Here is a 22,699-nt window from a genome sequence, read left to right on the forward strand (position 1 = left end):
CTCGCGGCGGCGCGCTCGCGGCTCGCGGCTCGCGGCGGCGCTTTCACGAGCGGCGCTTTTGCTCGCCCCGCCGGCAGGGCTGCCGCCGCCGCCACCAGGCTCGCCGGCCGCCCCCTCCCGTCTGCACCGCCGCCGCGTTTCCTCGCCCTGGCCGGCACTGCAGGCCCCCGCACCGCCGGGCTCCCCCATGCTGCTGGCCCCGATTATGCTGGGCTTCCCCCGCTGCCAGGCAGCCCCACCCGCCGGCCTTCCTGCTTCTGCCATGCTCCCCTGCGCTGCTAGCCCCAGTTCTCCCGGGCTCCCCCGCCCTGCTGGCTCAGGCTCTGCCGCCCGCCCCCGACACTGCTGGCCCCGCCTCTGCCAGGCTTTCCCACCTCTGCCGGGGCCGGCCGGGCTCCAGCTTGGCTTGGGGCTGCCGCGGGCTCTCACTTCCGTGTTGGCAGCTTTTAGAATTTTGTTAATAGATTAGCCGCCCCGGAATATTAGCCGCACTTCCGGGTTTCCACCAAAATTTTGGTCAAATTGGTGCGGCTTGTATTCGTGAAATTACTGTAATTGTAATACCTAAAAATTAACAGCAATTAATGAGTTGATTTTAAAAACATTTTGCTTTCTAGTATTTTTAGTCATCTGATGTCCAAAAAATATTTTGCCAGTATCTTAACTTTGAGCAGAAACAGATATAATTATGTCAAATATGAAACTGTGCAATTTTAATTGCCATCATGTCATGATAACAATACTATTTCCCACATACACACTTTCATTTTTGCAGGTAAAAGGTTTTTGTCTTCTACATCTCTGTGTGCACACACTAAGCCGGACATTTCTCTTGTGAGTTTTTAGTATTGCCAATAATCATACATGAAGAATTTCATTTCAGCTCACAACAATAGGGCTTTTCATAGGTAATTTGAAGGATAAATCAGTAATTATGCATTTAATTGGCTAATAAATCATAGCACATTTCCCTTATTTTCTGTAGTGCTATGATAAATCTTTATAATGTGGCCTGGTGTATTTTTGTAAAGAGGAAAACTAAAGTGCTGGTTTAGTGTATGTACAGGAGTGACATAAATATGTAAGGTGTTTACTGTGTTATATGAGAAGTCCCTGTGATTACCTGCTTAGGGATTTTATGAATGTACATTTTAAAGGATGTGTCGAAGTTTTAGATTTTACCACTATATCATGTATATATTTAGTATGTAAATAGCAGGAGGGGAGCTTGCTCAAGTTAAAAGAATTTACAAAAAATGCTGCAGTAGAACTTGTTGAAATTTTTGCACTTGCAATTCTGATTTTTACAGTATCAATTCGCAGAATTTTACAATTTTGTTAATTTTCAGAGATGCCATTTTTTTTAAAATGGCAAATGGGGATTTATTCACAGACTTTAAAATTTGAGAAAGGTTTTAGGTGGCAGAATCTCTGTATGTCATTTCTACCAACACTGCAGGTTATGATACTTCATTTCTGTATGAGAAAAGGTGTGGGATCATTTTTTTGTTTGCTCTCATTTAGAGCATGAATTTTCCCAAAAATATTTAATGAATGAAATAACGTCAACATTGCCACAAATAAATGATGGATAAAGACCGGGTTAGGTGCAAAAGAATGAAATGTAGTCTTAAGTCACTTCTTGCCTATGGAAAGCACTGGCCATTTTATTGTTTGTCTTCATGAGAGGAAACTGGAGAGGATGGTTGCAGCAATAAATATTGGGATTAACATAACTCATTTACAAGAATTTAAGGCATGAATGACATTGAATTATGTGCCTAGCAAATTCTGTCATCTCAGTGGCAAGGCTAGTACATGAAGTCCCCAAAAGACTTTGTTCCAGAAGTTTTCTGAGTAAGGTGGAATTTTTATGTGTATGAATTTGTGTCAGCTGATCTCTGGAACAGACTCAGTATTGCTCTAATAGAAGTTTGTTCTGGGAGACAAGGTTTTTAAGCTAAAATTTGCGATTAATTATATTCTAAAACAATTCACAAAATTTTCCAGGTGGAGTGATTATAACAAGATTTGTATTAGTGCAGATCAATGTTTCCAGTAGGATTTTTTACTATGTGTGCATGCAAGCTAAGTAGTAGTAGGACAGACTATATTATTGTGTTTCATAGAAACAAAAAAATCCACCTACATGGGGTGGCTGCATAAAAGCCTATTATTTTGATGTTTTGTTCAATTATAAAATATCCACTTGAATTTACTTACATCCTGGGGGGGGAAAAAGAAGGTATTTAGAGAATTGAGAACACTGTAAGATGAAGGATTTAAAAATGGCTTCTAGCATTACATTAATAAACAATTGGAATATTCTACATTAAGGTTGATGAACTCAACCTACAGTGCTCAGCCATCTTCTGTGCTACTCCCCAAATTAAATACAGCAAAATCTCAGTGGGACCAGTCAGAGAAGTTCCTTTTACTTTGGTTTTGTAGTAAGCAAGCACACCCTGTCTAATCCTTGTGTGGTAAGAATTCTCTTGTCACAGAACAAACATTTTCAAAATGTGACTATTTACATTTATCCCAGGTATTTCTTACTTTTGTACCAAAAATAAAGTAGAGAATAGGTTCTTTCCAAGGAGTGTTAGCTATTTTTTTCTTTGATTCTCAGTTTTCTTCATAATTTATTTCAAACCCATGAACAGAATGTGGAATCTAAACCCAAACATTTGATTAAACAAAATGGTAACTTCCTGAGCCGTCCTCCACAGAGGTATAAGGGAAAAACAATTTCCCCACATTCACTTATCACATACATCGTTATGGAAATGTGCTGCATGGTTTCAGTAATTTATGAATGTGGGGCAAAAAAAGAGATTTCTATTCAGAAACACAGCCCACTGCAGCCATACTCCTCCTAATGAACAGTTTGATAAATAACTCTTATCCATTTGCCCACTGTACCAGTCCTGAAATTATCCCATTGCCACCAATTTATTTTCTATGGATAACATATTGTAATATTGTGTTGTATTCTGTTACAGTGCAATGGAAGGAAAGTGTGAAGAGGATGGGAGTCAATCATTAAGACACACATTTAAAGCAAAGATTGTGTCTGTTCTTTGATTGACAAGACTACAGTAACATTTATACAATCGTATACGTGTACATTTGGATTGTATTTCTGGTTCCTTTTCACTTGTGAGTTAGAAGTTCTTGGCAAAGCTGAATATACAAAATAAATATAAACCTCACTGCAAAGATGGGTCCCTCAGAGAGAGAGGGAGAGAGAGAGGAGAAAATGATTTAATGCAATAATGATTTTAGCTATACACAGGCATCCCTTTTTTGTCTCAATTTGTTAAATTACCTGACGTCTCCATGTGTAATTTAAACAAAATTTTGTTCTCTAGTCTTTCTTCCTTTTGAGCTATCTTCTCAAGGAGAAGGATGATGAATGGAAACATAAACATAGCATGAGAATGTGAACTAGTTCCCAAACATTTCAGTGGTTTTTATAAACAACTGGTCATTGTTACCTTTTGCTGGATTACAGTTTCCTTTAGAACAACAGTGCTCTTCAGCTGCATTACAAAGTTGATTCTAAATGTTTTTGCATAGTTGCTTAAAGCCTTTAATGTTTAAATAATGGTTATATAATTATACATTGTTTAAACAATTAGCTTTTAAGGCTAGCAATAAGCTCACATTTTATACACATACTACCAAAAAATGATAATGAAACTGCGTTTAAAAGATACGAACTGACCTTAGAGTGAGCAATCGTAGTTCACAGACATTTGTTTCGATTTTAAAATTTGATTTTTAACATGCTTGTTTTCACTTGGAACATAACTGGTCATTGCTGCCCTTCTGCTGGGCTGGCTTTTGAACACAGGCATGAGCAGCAGTGAGTTTTTCACCTTCTGATCCCATTTCCAGTATTCCTGGTTGTGTGCCCTCTTCTCTGCGATAGGAAGTGCCAGCTTGCATCTCGCTGCTCTACACAGGCACAAAATGTCTGAGGCTTGAACTGAGTGCCTTGGAGGGCAGGATGAACATCACAGCATTCTTAGTTGTCCCCTAAGACATTGTGGCAGCTGTTGATTTATATTTCGAAAAAACAAATAACAAAATAACAGCAATTGACACAAATTAAGGTAATGTTTAGTATTTCAACTTCTAAGAAGTGTCATATTTTGGGTCTACTATATCTGCTTAAGCTATGATTTGTATGCCTTTCTAAAATAACACAGAATTGCATTTGTAATCTTCTCGAATGGCATTCATAGAGTGATTTAATTAAGAATTTTTTAGACATGCAACAGTTTAATACAGTAGCAGAAAGTCTAAGGCTATACATTTTGTCTATTTTATAGAAGCATTTTAGAAATCGTGTTTTACAGCTGCACTGTGTTTTCATTTTAGATACTGTACAGCTTTAACGACTTGCTAATTTATACAATTTTTGTTTCATTGTCAAAACATTTAATTATATCATGTCTTGAAGGTGTAAAGCTGTCAAATAAATCAGAGGCTCGGTATAAACATTTGGTGAATTGCTTTTGCTACCATACTGTAGTTGTTACCGGGCAGTTAGTAGAACTTTTTTAAAGCATTTACCCAGCAGGTACAGGACAGCACTGGCACAATGAATTGCCGATTGCTTGTAAAACAGCAGGCACTAATGCCCTCACTCTTTGCAGCTCTGCTTTGTAAAATCAAGTGGCGAGATAGCATGGCACAGGGAGCCAGCGCACAGCAAATGTGTTTGCTGCCTAAGGGCTGCTGGAGATTGCCAATTTTATTCCTCCCCACCAAAAAAAAAAAAAAAAGAAAAAAAAAAAAGTGCAATTGCTGTTTTTCACAGTGCAAGAAATTAACTTCCCACCACTAGAGGGAAGGGAACGTGTTCAGGCTTTATAAAATTTGGCAACGTGGGCATGGAAAAGGGAAAGTTTGCTTTTCTTAATGAAGGCCTTAATAGCTGTATTTAGATAAAATTAAATAAAATACAAAAGACAAAAAATCAGACCAACAGTTTGCAGGTGCTTTTAAAATGTTTAACCTCCCTGAAAAGAGGCTGCCCTTCTCTTTTTCAACCAATATTTTGTCGCGGTGTCAGTACAAACTGCGGGCTGCCCAGAGCCGGGGTTGGATGAAGTAAATTAGTTGTACTTTGAAGCTTTTCTTCTCTGCCCCTTTGAGAGTGAATGGGGAGGCCCTGGGCCGAGAGCTGCTTTTCATTAGTGCCCCCACGTACCTACTTGAAAGGCAGAGCTCTCCTAGCGCACACAGACACGGCGCTGAGGCAGAGCCGCCCTTGCCGCACGGCTCCTCGTCTCCCTTTCCAGTCAGGTGCTTCCCAATCAGAGTTAATTACTGCGGTCATTTATTCCAATCAGCCCCGCTCCGTGCCGGGGTGGCCCTGTTTGAAGCGGGCCAGGTTTGAAAGCCGCCGCGGGGTCCCCGAGAGCAGCGCCTCATTAGCGCTGGGGCTGCTGCCCGGCCCGCCCAGCTCATCCCTGCACATCCCCGCACCCTTCACCCCTCTCTGACCGGGAATGGGGCTCGGAACCGCATCTCCACATCCCTTCACCCCTCCCTGGCCGGGAATGGGGCTCGGAGCCACATCCCCGCACCCCTTCACCTCTCCCTGGCCGGGAATGGGGCTCGGAACCGCATCTCCACATCCCTTCACCCCTCCCTGGCCAGGAGCGGGGCTCGGGCCCTCCCTGGCAGCGGCGCTTTGCCGGCCGAGCGCTGAGGGGAGGCTGCCCCAGCTGTCCCGCCCGCCTGCTCGCAGCGTTTCCAAACTTGGCAGAAAAAAAGGGTTTTTGCTGTTTGGCCCATACCTGGAAATAAAGAGTCGAATTAAAAATGCAGAGCTGGTTTCTTGTATGCTCTGCAAGGCAAAGCAGAGGTGATGGAGGCTGATACCTGTGACTCTGGTGGAGCAGTGCCTGTGGCAGTGGGGTGGTGGAGGCTGGAGGAGGTACCTGCGGTGCCACTGAGGGGACAGAGCTTAGAGGGGGTATCTGTGGCGCTGAGGTGGCAGAGCTGGAGAACACCTCCACACCTGAGGTGACAAAAACTGGAGGGGGTAACTGCAGTGGCACTGAGGTGGCAGATGTTGGAGGGGGTACCTGCAGTGGCACTGAGGTGGCAAAGGTTAGAGGAGGTACCTGCAGTGGCACTGAGTAGCACCTGTACTGTCCTTGTCTTTAACATCCTCTGTGTAACACATCTGCATGCCACTCCACAGGCTTTTTAGAGTGTTATTTGATTAAAACCTTGTCATTTGATTGTTGCCGCTTTAAAACATGGCATAATATTGTGCTGTGTTTGTTTTGTCTTTTTGTTAGCTATTTTCTTCCATGCTGGGAAGTAACATCATGGATAGTTGTTTGTTTCCCTTCTAAAGAGCAAGAGCTGCCCCTGGGAGTTCAGATTCTGAATTAAATAGTTACTTGGAAGATGGGAGTTTATATCATTTTACTACAATATATTTTTACTTTATTTCTTAATGTTAGGTTTTTTTAGCACATCTGTGAGGAAAAAGTTATGTTGTTAATATAAGGAAAAATTCTAGGGTTTTCTAGCATCTTATTTAGCTTATAAAGGGAGAATATGTAGTTAATAAAAATATTAATAACTGACCATATGCTTTTTCAGCATTCAACCTCTGAATGTTCATAGTATTTGTCTCCTGTGCCCTTCCCACTAGCATGGTTCATGGCAGAGTAATATAAAGGTTATGAAAAGTTTGCTCTCAGCTGGCTGCAGACTGTCTGTTGCACTTGGAGGTGTTTATGCCTTGGTTTCCTGAGCATGCTTGATATACTCAATATATCACTTGTCTTTCTGTGTACAGCTGTCAGTGGAAATTTGAGGTTGGTTAGGTGAAAGAAGGGAATAAAATCTAGGAAAAAATACTCTGTTTACAAGAAAGAATTATGAATAAAGCTGTTTGAAACTTAACATGCAATATATCACGAAATGAGAATAAAAAATCAGAAATTTTGTGTTTTTTAAGGATGGATGTTTTAAGAAGTAATTTATAATTACAATTCTTTTTTAGTTTGATTTCTTTCAAGCATTGAACTTTACACTTAAGAGCTCTTCGTTCTGTTACGAATTCCAGTGCTAGCCAACCTCCTTCCAGGGACCAGGAGACAACTCAGTGGATCCACTGGGAGAGGGAATGACACAGTCAGGATTGGGGCAGTGTCCTCATTATTATTCAGGAAACTGGGAGTTCTTGCCCTAGGGTATTTGGTAGGTGAGCCACCTGAGCACCAGTTTGTCTGGATCCAGACTTCCCAATAGCTTGGATAGCTTGTTATGCAGATGTGCCAGAACAAGATGTTAAATGGGAACCTGCTGTGTTTGAGCAATTTGCAATGAGCTTTTTATTTTCCAAATAGTATATTCCACAAATCTGTTTATTTTTCCTTAAATGCTGAATGTCCTTGCTGTGCAAATTCTTCCTTTCTGTCACTCTCAGAGTCAAATGATGGTTCTCCTTTGTCGTTCTAATTAAATGCCAGCTTCAAGGAGTCTGATGTACTTGCCAAACATACCTTGTAGTGTCATCCTACAACCCCTGAGAATGACTTTATAAAAGATCAGGGTTTCACTGTTCGTAGTCATGTCAAGCAAGCAAATCCTGTTCTTAGCTGGGCACCTCAGCCCCAAGAGTTAATTTGTCCCGTGTGATGATACAGTGCTGTTTCGTAATTTTGTAGCTGTTTGATTTATTCAGATGTGGTACCCTAATTGCCTTTGTGAATCTTGTGTTCTGTTCCTCAAAAGCTTTAGAATAGTTCTATTCTGTGAATGAGCAGACAAGTCAAATGACAAGATTGAAATTACTTTTCTGCTTGACTTGCATCTAAACTGTGTTTTAAATTTTAAATTCCTTGACCTTTTGTCATACCATTTCCTAATCTTAACTTTCTCTGGAGCATTTTTTTGCCCCCGCACCACTGGCTTCAAAGACAAATTAGATTAGTCTCTACAACTCCTCTGTTTGCTTGTGCTGTTTGCAGTGATTTGAAGCCCATGTGTTTGCAACCATTTCTGTCTCCTCTTACATGCATACTAATACTTGTTGATCATTACAGCTCTTGTGAATTGGGTATACAGCTGACACATCAAAGCACAGCATAAATGCTGCAAGCTGTTGAAACAGTGCAAAAATAAAGCAACAGTTCACTTTTAAGGCTTACAGAGTAAGTCTTAGGGAAGGAAGAAATGTACAAGCAGTTTAAATGTAAATTACACTAAAAAAATCTTTATTTTTCTCAGTTTGAAATGTGTTGTGTTCTCATTAACCAAACAATATGCTTAAACTTTGACAATTCAGTGGGGTGGCAGCCTAAATGCTTAATTGAAAGCCATTTCAAGTGTGGCTTTGTTTTCACATAAATCTTTTTTTTTTTCATTTTAGTAATACAAGCTCAGTTCATGTTTTTGATGCTTTCTAAAACTTCATGACCTTCCCTGCAGTCACTGAGTTTGTATATTGCATTAGGATTATGCTACCTCTATGCTATGTAAATGTAAGCAAGCTAAAATCCCACTGTTAAGAGTACTCTAATGCTTTCCTGAATTTCAGAATTTGGTTTGTTTCAAGCTTCAGTGTTTAAAAAGCTCATACAACCTCAAAGGCAAACAAATGTTGCACGGTTTGAAGTTTTGTGGTGTGTGTTTTGCACCTTTCTCTTAAAGAGAAAGAATCTGTAACATAAAAAAGCTGAATGACTGTTTACCATCCTTCCACAGAGGTGTGTAGTCCTCGGACCTTTCAGTTTGTCTTTGCTAACACTTGACATTCAGACCATGATCACAAGGCTCAAGGAGGTGCCACACACAAATCCCTTGGCTAGAAGTAATGCAAGTGAGCTAAAGCGTTGGAGGCAGTGTCCCTGCATTAGACTTCTGAGGAGAAAAATAGCTGATCTTGGCAGAGTGGGATGCTGAGACAACCAGTGCACAGCATGGAGATGTGAAATGCAGTCCTGTCTCTTGGATTTGGGTGGTTAGGGTTTGAGTTTTTGTTTTTTTTAAACACAGAATTTCATGTGAACTAATTTGACTTAGCCAACTGTCAGCTGTGTGGTTAACAGCCTGTGCTTCCATGGGTAATAGGTTCCAGATCCAGGCTGTCAGTCTTCATGCAAACAAGTGCTGGAGGAACTGGGAGAGCAATTGCTGAATTTCAGGGAGGAGGGAACTTCCTGCCTCCTTTTGGTGCTGTGTGTGAGGATTTTCAAAAAGAGTTTTCATACCCTGTCTTGGCCTCAGGATGTTGATGGCTTCTGTGGGAGAGAATCCTCTTAACAGCATAGCAGACATTTTAAATGTGGCCAATAAATTTGGGGATGTGGTGGGAGAAAGTGGAAATGGTCAATAACTCAGCAATATCTCCTGGTGTTATCAATACTTGCTTGTAGCCAACTTTGGAGTAAAAAATGGTTATGGGCTAACCATTCACAGCTAGATGTTCTGTGTGTCTCTGGGGAAGGACACATGCCAGCCACATATAGCAGTATTATCAGAGTTATGAGTAACAATGCCATTTGTGTGATTTCACAACTGCAATTAATTATGGCTTTTGTAAATTATTTTTCATATAGGGGAATGTAATAAAGACCTCCTGATAATTTTTTGTTCCTACTAATTCTGTATGTTTTCTACCTCTTGGTGTGAAGAAACCACACAGTTGGGACAGGGCCATTCTTGGGATATCTTTTGGAAAGCATCTATTTACTGATGGAGCCAGTTGGCTGAGACAGGTTTTGCCCACTCTTGTGTTTCCGTAGGGAGGTTAGCATTGTAACAACCATGAATTTATGAACAACTCAGGTAAGGCAACACCTAAGGTAGATGTCTAAACTTTGAAACTTAAGAATAAAAATACTTTGGTTGTTCTGTTCATAAACTGTTCATAGAAGATTGTAGCAGTTCTGCCTTAAAATATTTCTCTGAAATTTGCAGGTTATCAAGGATATACTGAGAAGTATTTTAAAGGTGATTACTGCCCTTGATGGAACGAGTAGCTACAAATGCTCCAGTGCAAGTTTTCTTGCTCACTGAAATGTTTTATTCCTGGCACCTAATAATAGACATTTCTATTGAGAATAAAGCTGAATTTCAAAGGAGATACAGTTTTCATTTTATAAAATGTGTAGCAGCTGTCTGACTTCTCTGTTTAAACTACAAAGTTACTGTTGTAGTCTCAAATAGAAATGACCAAAAGATAAAAAAATTGCTTAAGATTTTTGGCTAAACATGCTACTCTTATTTTGGTTATAATGACACTAATTCAGATAGGAGATTGAATCATTGCATTGCAAAATATTTTTCTTTGTTTACATGCTGCTTATGCAGAATATACCTTGCCACAAAATTTCAGTAAGTTACACTATTACGCAATTTTTATTTTTTGTCAGTACTTACTAGCTTAATGTTAAATTTGCAGAAGAAGGAACAGAGGAGGGGAAGTTAATCTTCCAGAGATCTCTTGTGTCTGAGCTTCTCAAATTGCTTATATCTTTTTTTCCATGAGATCAGTTGTCTTCAGTAAAGCCTCTGAGTTAAATGTTTTATTTGGAGTATATTTTCTAGAGTACTAGGTGTTGCTAACCAAGTAGAGAAATATATGTCCACTTTTTGTACAACGGTAATGAAAAATTGGCAGTGTGTTTCTGGAACCCATGCACAAAGAAAAAAATGAAATAGTTATTTTAATTTTTTTCTGTAAGTAAATCTCAGTTTCTTAAGTATTTCATGCTTAAAACAAAATATAATAAGTAAAACTAAATGCATTTGCATGAAATAGTTACTTACCAAGTAACAAACCACCAATCATGTAAATGGTTTTGGTGTCCTTTTCATCCATTTGAAATTTGAGTTACCTCATGCAGAACATGGAGTTTTCTACTTAGTACGTTTGCTGTCCTCTTCCTTCTGATATCCTCAAGGCAGGCCTGAATTCTGTCTCTTTGTAATAACTTTATATACATCTTTATTCTCAGACTTCTACCCCGTGATCCAACAGTGTTGCTGGTGAAAACACGTTTGGTAATTTGCTTTTTAAATCCTGGAGGTTACTGAAAAACCTCTAAAGATAAACCAGCACTTGAAGAGTTAATATGTTATTAGGAGGACAGGAAATCTGGCAACTATTGCAGAAACTAGACCTAATGGTGCACACAAACAATTTGTCAGTCTTGGTAAATGTGAATAGCTTTCCGCAAAGTGGCTGCGTTTGCTTTGTTTGAACAGCCTAAACTTTTCCTTTTCGAACTTTAAATCTTAGAAGTGAAATGTGATCCCCATATTGAATCAAAATAATTTAATTCAAAACATATTTTGATTGGAACAAGGCTGACGTGAAAAGAAACTCTAGAATAAAAAAAAAGAAAAGTTGAAAGGACTTTCTATCATATATTTAGCAGGAAAATTTGAAACAGTTCTAATTAGGCTGAAAAAACCAGCCTTCTTCATTGTAACTTACAAAGGTCATATATCAATGTTAAGGCAGTATTGCCAACTTGTGTCTGAAAACCTGAACATGCAAACATCATTCCAGTTGTTTAGTTTTGGTGGGTTTGGGGTTTTGTTTTGAATGCAAGTGCACACACGTATTTCCAAGCTGGGACACGTATTTAATTTAAGGTACTTACCTGCTGCTGCAGTTACACAGGTGTTTTGTCGTGTTCAAAAAAAGAATTTTTCACCTGAAAGTTGTGGTTGTACTGAAAAATATGTGAAATCCTAATTCTTGCTTTTCTGTTCATACATAAATATTTTTCAAGTAGAACGTAAAATAGACTCCATTTTAAGTCCTATGGGGAAATTCTTTCAGAGGGGAATTAAAATGTTTAGTCCATTAAAGGTAAAAGGCAATTATTTTTACTTGAGATTTATTCCTTATGTGTTGGTGAAGTGTATCCCTGAGTTTGTTGGTTTGGTTGTTTGGGATTTTGTTGTTGTCGTGTTTTTTTGTTTGTTTTTTTTTTGGTTTGTTTTTTGTTTATTTTTTTAATTGAATAAATAGGAAATATTATTCATATACAAGCAGTTTTAATTTCTCATCAAAGTTTCTTTTTTAATTTTAACATTTCATAAACCACATTTTGTATAGGTCAGACTCTTTTTCTGTCATTCAAATAAGAGTTGCATGCATGCTTTATGCTGTGCTTCAAAATTACTTTGCTTTAATCAACATAGGAATAAGGCAACTAAGTCTGTCATTTTTTTTCTGAATAATTTGACTATGAATATATATCTGTGCTGATGAAAAAAAAATGCAGTTAAGCCTTTCATCTAATTTCAGTCTTGGAATATCCCAAACTCAAGCACAGTAAATATTCATTCTTAATAGACATCACTTTATATGCTGTATGTCGCTGCATAAAATCTAAAGCAGAAATAAAAGGAGAGGGCAAAAGCCATAGTAGTCACTTCAGAGACACAAATCTTGATTCCAAAGGTTTAATATTGTTTGGGGAAATATATAATGATAAATCTTTAGAGAATCTATACTGGAAAAAGGAAAAATCATTCCCCACCTGCTAGTTTTATGTTTTTTGTTGTTCATCCTTGTTCTACCAAATCATTTGTATTAGTATTAGACTGATGTTAGTCTTTGGTTGCCAGCAGTAAATTATTCTCTGTTCAATCCTTTCAGAGAACAGGACAGAAAAAAATGCTCATAAAATAGTGAATTTCGGAGAACAGGACAGAAAAAATGCTCATAAAATAGTGAATTTCAGAGTTGTTCGTGACAAGATAGTTTTGATTGCACATGTTTAGTGACATCAGATTGTGCATGTGAAAAATACTTACGAATAAACTAAAATTTCCTAGTTAGATCAAAGCTTCAATTTGTTGATGTGTCTGAAGTGTTTCTACCTTGGGAATAGAGATATGAAAGTTACTAATAGGTGTTTGTGTTTGACATCTGTATACTGTATTTTTTAGCATATCTCAAGTGTTTTAGTCTCTGCCTAATAGATCTCATTAAAGAAACAGATATCAGCCCCAAGACAGTTTGTCAAAGTTAATATGAGTCCCCTGTGGAAAGAATTGACAATCTGTGTGTGGCTTCACGTGACTGCCTTTCCATGGGCTTGTTTGATCCATTAACAATTGGACATTAGTCCCTGATTTGTTTTACAATAACTCAGTGGGATTGGATATTGCTGTATACGCTGGACATTTTCCTTGTTGTGCACATTTCCCTCAGAGCACAGGGTGAGCAATGTGTTTGCTCTGCCCTGGGGGTGCTGGCAGTTCCTTGGTTTGCTCCAGGAGCAGCATGGAAGGATGTTCGTATCCCATGGCTGTGTGCTGGCTTTAACTCCAGCTTTAACGAGCACTGCCTGTCCTAAATGAAGTTGAGACTGAAATAATCCTAAATGCTGAATCATTGATAGGCTTGGCTTAGGTTTGCAAGAGGTGAATGCTAACAGCAATGTTTAAAATCAACAAACAAACCTCCTTCTTTTTATAAGCAAATAGTTCTGCAAATTGCAGATTGCAAATTTATTTCTCAGATGCTTTCTTAAGGAGGACCTATATTTAAATATACCAGTGTGGCTGAAAAGTGCATCACACTGATCCAGCACATGGCGTTGTTTTCCTTGGAAGTCTGTTCTTTAGTCATTATACGAGCTGTTAATTATTGTTCCCCCATTGATTATGTCATAGCATAAGCACTTCCCTCTAACCAAGAGCTTAACTGTGAACCTGAAATACCAGGCAAGCTTATTTGGCCTTTGCATTTGTGTGCTGTTTGGTTTGTCCTTCGAGGTCCTGATGCTGACTGTAGCTGGTTTTCAGTTATCCCTTTCACCTGGGCTTTGGTAACTAAGAAGATTTTTAAATGGCTTACTAAGGAAAAAAAAAAATCTGCGTTTGAATCTGTACAAATTTCAAATGTAAAATAGCTTCAAATTTGAAGAAGAGAAGTAAGATCAGGCTGGCTCCCACCCATTCCCTGAGAAGGCAAAGTGGTTTAGTTCTGCTTTTTTAAGGAAAAAAAAAATTCACATTTATACAGATGTTAATCTAAGGAGCTTACAGTGGTATTCCTTTAGTTATTCAGGTCCAAATGCTTTGTGAGAGTAATATGACTCATTGAAAAGCTAACTTTTGTAGAAAAGGGGAATATGAACAACTTCAATACATGCTGAATATTTGCATATGTATCTATAAAAAACCTCAAGCTCCTAACATTCTCATTTTCTTGGCATTGAATAGTTATAATGATAGCAGTAAGTATGTTCCAGGGTTAATTTTTTTTTTTTTTTTTTTAGTGGGATAGCATGAAAATTAATTCTTATCATTGTCATTTGCTGAGCCCTGTAGAATTTTATGGCTGCACATTGCAGTATTATGGACACTCATGAGACTCCTGACTGGTTTTATCTTATTAAACAATTTTGAAATCATTAATTTTTAATTGACCTGCTTGTGGTTTTTTATAGTTTTAATTGTGTGTCTGTGTCTAAATATTGGGTGTTTTTTAAATTAAAAAGAAAAAAAGTCCTGTCTAAGCATATATGTTGTAAGGTATTGCTGTGTGATCATCCAAACAGATACTATACTGTGTGGTGATTCATTTTAAAGAATGCTTTCAGCAATTCAGTATCCTAATAAAAGTAATAATAAAAAAAGAATGATATGATGTCTAAGATATGTACAGGTCTTTTCTTGATTGAAAGTTCTAATTAAGTGAATCGAGGAAAATTAACTGAAATTAGCTGTCAGAAAGTCACATTTAAATGAGTGATGATCTGGTGTGGCAGTAAACATTTAAATGATATAAATTGCCATTTAAGTGTATGGTTTAATGTTTGTCATGCATTAATATGACATGAGACTGCAGTGACAATCAAGCAGCTTGCTCTAATTTGAACATATTTAGAGCTTTTGTGTGGAGTGCACCACACAAATTAAGACAATTGCTGGTTTTATGTGTCAATTTAAATGTTGTTTTCAGGCATCGGTTAATGAAACAAACCCATCATTTTTGTGTGCAAATTGCAGAGTGATTTCCTTGGTTTTCAGATTAATTTCAACTTCCCCTGCTCAAAATTAGGAATTTCCTTTGCAAGGAAAATGCCATTCATTTTGCTAGATGAAGAGAATATCTGTTTGTTATGCTTTTTCATTTGGTAATTCAAATCAGAAATACATGGAATCCTCTGTATAAAATAGAAAAAACAAATCCTGATAGTGATTTAATCTACATGAATTAACTATTTAGATGCCAACCATTTTCAGGTTACCTTTTAATATCATGGGTTTTGGTTGCTCTTGTCTTGGGGATTGGGTTACATCTTCAGAAAAGCAGCTTAATCATTCAACATACACTTCTGTATAGGTTTCTGTAGAGGTTTGTGCACAAGAAATGCATGAAAGTGGTGGCAGTTTGGTATTTCCAGCCTATTAAAAAAATTTACTCTAATGTCCCTGGTTATTTAGTCCCTTTCCCCAAATTCTATCAATCTTCTCTCTGACTGTCAGAATCAGATAATCCTGTTGTTGTTATTCAGCATGCAGATCACAGAGGAAAGCACAATTCCATCTTGGGAGTTCATAAGAACATAGCCTGTCTGTGTGTAAATGCACAAATACTTTCCACTTACTGCTTTTTTTTTCTTTTTTTTCACTATTACAGTTTAAAAAGCAAGATCTCCTAGTCAATGGGAAGTCAATGAGAATCTGGCATCTATCACAAGGCCCACCTTTTTTTTTTTTGATAGAATGTCTAAAATACTCTTACCAGTTCTGTGTTTAGACTTGTTAAGATAATTTTGCATACTGTAAAACAAAAATCCTCTGCTACTACCAAATGATGACTATCTGGCAAACTCAAGTTTGTGTTTTCTGTGTGGTTTTTTTCACAGGCTTTAGAAAGTGAGTTTGTTTCCTGCCAGCTTCACCAGTGGATTGATCTGATTTTTGGCTACAAACAACAAGGGCCAGAGGCTGTTAGGGCCCTGAATGTATTCTACTATTTGACTTATGAAGGAGCTGTTAATTTAAGTTCCATAACGGATTCTGTACTGAGAGAGGTAAGTTTGTACTTTATAAATACAGAAAAGTCTTCATTAACCGCTGCAGTGTTGAAACTGTAAAGACTCCATATTGTTCAAGGCTTCTAGTGAATGTTCTATTTCTTTGTGTTTTCTTGTGGTTTGGCCACAGGCCAGTCAAATGCAAGGTACCTGAACCAGTTGTCACAGGATGCAGAATTAATAGAACAAGGATGCAAGTTGTTCTTAAACTTTGTGCACCTGGATTTCAGCCCAAGCTGGATGCCAGTATAAAAATAAAAGTTCAAGGATTGCTTCAGTTGCTGAGTTCAGTCATTTTGTTCCCTGATACTGGATCTTAGTGGCAGTGAGCAACCTTGATTTGGCTTGTGCTTCTGAATTTACTTCTGCACATTTTATCAGTTCTCTTTAAGTGCAGTCTTGCGTATGTAGCAAAGATCAGAGTTTTGTACCCTCTGATACTTTAATTTGGTTTGCTATCAAATGAAAATAACTTGGCCTGTATTTTTGAGATGCAAAAGAAAATATTTCAGCACTGCAAAGATCAGTAGCTTTACTCAGACCCAGCATCATTCAGAAATCTATTTCCCAAAGTATCTCACATAACATTGTGGGTTTAAAAGTTCCTCCTCCTCCACCTAAAGAACTATTTTTAAAAGGGCAGGGTGGGATGATTAAAACAGGTTTTTGATTGATTTTATGTCCACTCTTCAGATGCTGTTTTGGTACCAAGTATAGCTGCAAGTATATTAATTATAGAATAAATGTAAGTGGTTACCTTGTTATAAAATATTCTGAGTCCATGAAAACCAACTAATATGAATCTTATCAACTGTTTTATTTAGAGGGGACAGAGGGACTGGCTTAATACCTAAGTGATGGCTCAGTATTGTCATTACATGGCTTGCCATCAGTCTGCAAACTGCATCTTAGTCTATTTAAACCTAAACTACTTATGTTGCACATAAATATCTTTAACTGAGCTAAGAAAAAGGATACTGGGACACGTGGCTCTGAAGAAAAAAAGTCATCTGGGTTTGGAAAAGTTGCTGACCCAAGAGTCATCTAGTAGATGTTCACTGTGACATGTTTTCAATTCACTGATAGTGTTTGCTCACTCTGCATTGGCAAGGAATTATTCTTCCCTTTAGGAGTATTTATTAGGAGTATTGAAGTGTTTGGTTAAAGTGTGAGCTGAAATGTAGGCTGGGTGTTGTGTGTAATTTGTTCTAAATTTTGTTATTAAATGAACCATCATTGAGCCTCTATTTAAGAAACTAATAATTGAAGGTAGCACTAGTGAAGGTAAGAGTCTCCACAAATTTTTGTGTAGTTTTGATTTTTCTCAAACAGTTCTTTTATCACATTTCTTATGGTCTGTTTTACTTGTGTTACAGCCTGAAAAAATTTTTGGACTAGGGGAGTTGCAAATGTTTGGAATTGTGTATCATCTCAGAACCGCATTCAATTTGTTACCAAATATTTTGAATTTGTTACCTTTTTATTGTACTTTGTTTCAATGCTTCTAATTTTTGAGTTGTTTTGTGCTGTCTTAACTGACTAAAAATGAAAATGGGAGAGGGAGAATTGCAGTGTTGTTGAGTTCACAATGTGGAGCAGCTTAGCAGCAGCAGAATTTTGAAATGCTACTGATGGTGTCAAAAATACATGCTGATAAATGCAGGCTGCAGAATGAATGGTGTCTTGTAGCACTTTTGTTCTGAGTTGCTTGAGGGATTGGCCCAATGGAATATTTTTATTTAGGATTTTTAGGCAGGTCACTAAAACACTGAAAGGTTTCCTATTTAGTTAGGTATCCCTTGCCTTTTCCATGTATTTTGTAAAGTGTATTTGTTATTATGTGAATGCATATATGATCAGCTCTGATGCAATACTGATACTGCAGAAATTTAATGAGTCTCATCACCAGTGGTGACTTACTCTGGTTTTACTTATGAGTAGAGATGAAAGTAATGAAAAATCTGTTTGTGTGTATTTCTGTGTGCATAATCATTCTATATCTATGTGCTAAATGAATTTATCATGCACCTTTGACAGCCTCACCTTCTTCCTGCTTGCTAATCTGTCTCCCTGAGGACCTGTGCTAACATTCTGTGCTGCCAAGCAGCTTCAATCAGCATTTATTTTTCTCCTTCAGTCAGCCTGCCAGAAAATACCTCCTCTTTTCTCCACCAAATTCCTGGTTAGAGCCCAAATGAATTTCTGATGTGGACAATTAACAGTATTTTTAGGCAGGCATGGCACCTCAGACTTAATATCTTTTTATTAAGCAAGTGTTAAACTGGATTTCTTGGTTTCGAAAATGATGGATTTGGCTTTTTCCTCTTGATACAATTCAGATTTGGGTCTTTAAATCTTGACAGTTGTAGCAAAAAAAATATTTTTATTTGCAAACCTAAACAAAAGAGAAGCTCCAGTATATTCTGAGAGCTGCAAGTTATTGAGGCTTTTAGGTATCATATGGAAATAATAGCAAGTGCTCAAACCGTGGCAATTTCCCCACATAGATAGTGCTGAGCCTGGCCCACATCAGCCATGAGAGGCCTGTGATACCTGGGTTTGTGAGGTATCTCCACAGATATGTGCATGGGTTCTGCTGACCTAACTCATCAAAGAGGCCACACACAGAACCATGGTGGAAGGCACTGAGGAGTGGAGGGGTGTAGGTTAATGCAGAATTTCCTTAGGTCTCCTAAATGGCTCCAACTGGCACCTTTATTTTTATAGGCAGTCAGGTTATATATATTACAAGAAGGAAGTACTCGTCTAGGAAGGAAAACTACTTGATTAAAACCATATTCCACCTTTCTTTTTTTTTTTTTTCTTAACTAACTGAAAATGTAGAACTTTTACATCCTCTTATACTGCTGTGAACAATTTTTTCCTGCCATTCTTTCTGCCTATGGGAATAAAGGAAGTAAAGTATTTTGAAAGGATCTGACTGCCATAATAGAAAATTTTAAACTAAAATGCAAACCACGGGCCACATGCTACCTTTTGGCAGATAAACCCTGGGGAGTGCAAAGCTTGCATAATTCAAAGGCAAATCTCAGGGGGAGGGGAGTAGATCAAGAGAGAGAAGGGTTTGAGTCGCAGCCAGTGGGGGAAGGGAACTGCAGCCAGGAGAAGCAAGGCAAGGGATCCAGTATCCCTACTGGCATATTGGTGCACTGCTCATCCTGCAGAGACCATTCCTTCCTCCTCTTCCCCTGCAAACATTTTGGTAGTGCTGTCATTGATGCTGCTCCTCGTGTGTCTTGCTGAAGGAGGTGACAGCTGCAGAGGGAAGTTGCTGTTCAGTGGGCAAGCAGTAAATATCCTTCTGGTGGAAAACACTGCATTTGCCAGCAGAGCTCTGCTGTGTCACTGCCTTCTGTTGACTTGCTCTTGATCTGTGGAACTCCCAATCACAAGATCTGCTGTGGAAGGGCTCTTTTTTGCCTGGGTGTGGAAGGGGCAAGGAGTCATTTAGCACAGACAAATGTCATTCAGCTGTTCTGGAGAGAATTCACAGCACCTTCTTATCACAAATTCTGCTCTCTTTTTACCATGGCTGTCCAAGGATGGTGGGGAGAAAAAAAAGTAGAGTTATAGATCTAAGTCATTCAGACAAGTAACTGATTAGGAGCTGAAGCACAATCCATACAAAATAATTTGTATCTAGGACTGACTGGTGGGTATTTCATCAGTGTTGGTCAGAAGAATGGAAATTCCTCTTGTCTCTGGCTTAGTGTAACAAAGGGTGATCATGAATGTGGACTGCCTTTAGTTGCTTCTTAAAAGTCCATTTCTCCACTGATATCCCTATGTGGTTAGTGTAAATACTGGATAAAAGCAAAGAAATGAAACAAAGTTAGTAGCAGGAAGATGATATATTATTTGGAGAATGCATCCTTGATTTGTACAGGAAGTACAAATTGTATTTGTATATAGGATTTGTACTTCCCTACCTTTCAGGAAGCACCCTGAATTTTATACCACGCTTATCAAAAAGCCACATTAAAAAAAAACCAAACCAAAACCATCTGATATAATCTTTGAAGTGAGCAATTAAGGAAGATTAATAAACTTTAAATTAGCAATAATAGCTCTAGAAACATAAGTCCTATTAAATTAATAACATCAAATGACTTGCTTTTAGCCTTAGATGGATCTGTTGTTCTGTATTTCTGAAGAGAAGGTGCCTTTTGTTACATGAAGGTGGTCTGTTTAACATTAGGAAGCAGGCTTTCTCATTCTTTTGGCATCTTTCTTTCTATTGATGATATTTCATTTACATATGAACTGAGGAGTTTGAAAAATTATGAAGAATCAGCTTCAACATAGCATTTGGCTTGTTATTTGAATGTGCCACTTCTGATTATACATATTAAAAAGATAATTCTTTTATTTTAAGTTTTAAGGTATATGGGGTAAGTTATTTTATGGATAATAGCTTGTTCAAGATTAATATCTTTGGGTAAGTTTTATGCATCTTAGGTCTATCTCTTGTGAGTCTTATTTTATTTTTAAATATTTACAGTTTGAAAGACTTCTGTGCCCAAGAGAAGTTACAAGGATGTTTACTTTACATGACCCCAGTTTCATGACAGCAGTAGCAGATCTGATATCTTATCCCAGAGAAAGCATTTTTGGCCTCTCCTTTAGCTCTGGTCATGGTGGGAGTTAATAGCTTATTTCAGCTCTAACTCAGCTGGAGAACCCTGACAACAGTGAATCTTTCATGGAGTATAAACACGATTTGTATTTATAACATAGTAACATTTACTAAATAGTTGGGAAATGATCAGTCTGGATTTAGCAGGTTGGGCAGCAGTTTTTGTTGTGGCTGTGATGAGTTTTAAAATGTAGGATAAAATGGTTATAAAATAACTGTCACAGAGCAGTAAATTTCCATGTGTTGTATTGGGTAAGTAACAAATTCATGCAGGCAACATTCAAAGTGCCGTAGAAAACGTCTTTGAATTGTCTCTGGCTAGAAGTGTGCTGCACAGATGGCATGTTTGGTGTTGTATGCACAGGAACAGTGGGAAAAGCCAAATAAATGTTTAACATTGGTCTTGTTTTAATTGCAAATCTGTATTAAAATACCCTTCTATGGACCTGGAATTAAGAAGGCTGTATTTAAAGGAAGCTCAGTGATTTAATGGCTAAGGAGATGTGGACTTGGCAATGCATCCAAGCCCATGCCTTGGTCTTTCCTGGGGCGGTACCCACGGCAGGAGTGTGTAACAGAGGCAGGGCCTCCTGTGAGGGCAGGTACCACTGCTCAATGGAATCAGCTTGTCTGGCATCAGGACTCTCCCATGAAAGGATGCAGTATTTCAGTGAAAGGAGCACTAAATAACAGGAGCACCACTGCTGCCACCAGTTTGTATCCATTATCTATTAGATGTCCCATCCCTGCTCACACTGTGACCTGACTGTGGTGTTGGAGTAGAGGAGCAAAATGAGCATAAGCAAGGGCTTTCTCTGATATCTGGGAGCTGTGGCACTCTGATTCCATTCAGCCTGGAGTTTGATGTGATGCAGGGGGATTTATTGTCCTTTCTTAACTTACACATTTACTATAAAACTTACAAACAGACATGAAAATTATTCAGCTGGGTTCTGATCCAGAAAAATATTTGACCTCTTTGTTGTCTTTTATTCTTCATTACAGGGCAGATTGTAATTTTACCTGCTACTTCTGCTTCTCTATCTAGCAGGAAAAAGAGAGATATTTTAGAGTTAATTAAGTTAGGACTGAGATGCTCCTTGTGTAAGGATTTTAAAAACTGACTGGAAGTAGTATTTTGGAAAGAGGTAACTCATGGGAATTAGTTCTTCAGCTCTGAGTGCTTTTCTCCCCTCAGCCTTTGATTGAAATTCAAGGGATAGAAATTTTCAGTGCAGTCAGTTCCCTCACCTCTTCTTGCTTGACCTGTCTTGAGGATCTATCAGAGACAGAGAGGTCTCGAGACCCCCCTGGGCTCCTTACATTTTCATTTGTGCCTGGCTGGTCAGTCTCAGCTGACATATTTGTTGCCCGGCATTAAATAAGAAAGAGTCATAGAAAGGAAAATAAGATATGGATAAAAGTGATGTTCATAATACTTCAAAAATAACTCCTTTTGATATAAATGGTTTCTATTTTTAAACTACTTTTTTTCTCTTCCATATGTGGAAAGGATGAGATATACTTGTATATAATAGCTACAGTTATATATTAAGTCATTTAGCCTTGAAAGAAACATGGAAGTGAACAGGCTACAGGAATTTTTTATGTCATCGACATGCTTTGATTATTTGCAGCCTCTTTATGTTGTCCAAATGTTATCTGTATTGACTTTCCCAGTAATTGGGAAACTAAACATTTTTGTTTGGAATGTTCTCATTCTATGTGCTTATTGCAGCCCAGGGTGTCTAACTTGGGCATCAGTTCTCTGTGGCCGTAGATGTGTGTGGTGTTTACTTACAAAATTTGTTATTTTAATTATTAGTTATACTTGATAAATAGCTGCTGGAGTGAGAAAGCTTGTGCTCCTGCCAGAGGTTAAATAACAACAAAAAGTTCATTTGTTGCAGTAAAAAACTGAGATAGCATTGCACCCATAGTTTGGAACAGCAAGTATGATCTTGCAGGTAGTAGTTGTGAGAGTTTA

General features: G+C 38.1%; 1 protein-coding gene across 4 annotated transcripts in view; it reads left to right on the plus strand.

Moving 5' to 3' along the window:
• LRBA (LPS responsive beige-like anchor protein) overlaps positions 1-22,699 on the plus strand; it is a 365,003-nt gene that overhangs the window by 294,743 nt on the left and 47,561 nt on the right. For all 4 annotated transcript variants that reach the window (XM_033059906.1, XM_033059908.1, XM_033059907.1 and 1 more), the window contains one exon: positions 15,885-16,052. In XM_033059906.1, coding sequence (XP_032915797.1) covers positions 15,885-16,052 — 168 coding nt within the window. The remainder of the gene's footprint in view (positions 1-15,884; positions 16,053-22,699) is intronic.

This window comes from Catharus ustulatus, chromosome 5 (assembly GCF_009819885.2).
Source record: "Catharus ustulatus isolate bCatUst1 chromosome 5, bCatUst1.pri.v2, whole genome shotgun sequence".
Classification (NCBI taxonomy): Eukaryota; Metazoa; Chordata; class Aves; order Passeriformes; family Turdidae; genus Catharus; species Catharus ustulatus.